The 341-nt window shown below is 62.5% G+C and overlaps 1 protein-coding gene across 1 annotated transcript in view; it reads left to right on the top strand.

The window, feature by feature from the left end:
- The window catches only part of NAA30 (N(alpha)-acetyltransferase 30, NatC catalytic subunit), a gene marked incomplete at its 5' end in the record, with an annotated part of 19,098 nt that overhangs the window by 243 nt on the left and 18,514 nt on the right, over window positions 1–341 (top strand). The window contains one exon of the mRNA XM_010186225.1: window positions 1–269. This exon is cut by the window's left edge and continues 243 nt beyond it. Coding sequence (XP_010184527.1) covers window positions 1–269 — 269 coding nt within the window. The remainder of the gene's footprint in view (window positions 270–341) is intronic.

The raw sequence follows: 341 nt of genomic DNA on the forward strand, positions 1-341 counted from the left end.
CAGCAGCCCTCGTCGCCCCCGACCGCAGCACCGTGCTCGTCCCCCCTTAGCAACCACCTCCCTCCCCAGGGAAGAACTGCACCCTCTCCTCCTCCTTCTCCCCCAGCAGCAGCAACAGGGGACAGGAGCCAGCCTGCTGCCACAGCTACAACTGCTGCTAAGACTGCAGCCCGCAATGGACTGGCAGGAGGGACTGGCTTGGAGGAGGAAGAGCAGGAGGAGGGGGATAAAGGAGGGGAGGAGGAGGAGTCCCTGCTGCTACTTTCCAGGTCCTTAGCAGCAGCTTGCAGTTTGAAAGGCTCGGGAACGGACTCTCAGCCCGAGGAGGACCTAACAATACG

The sequence above is a fragment of the Mesitornis unicolor genome, unplaced genomic scaffold (genome assembly GCF_000695765.1).
Source record: "Mesitornis unicolor isolate BGI_N332 unplaced genomic scaffold, ASM69576v1 scaffold236, whole genome shotgun sequence".
Classification (NCBI taxonomy): domain Eukaryota; kingdom Metazoa; phylum Chordata; class Aves; order Mesitornithiformes; family Mesitornithidae; genus Mesitornis; species Mesitornis unicolor.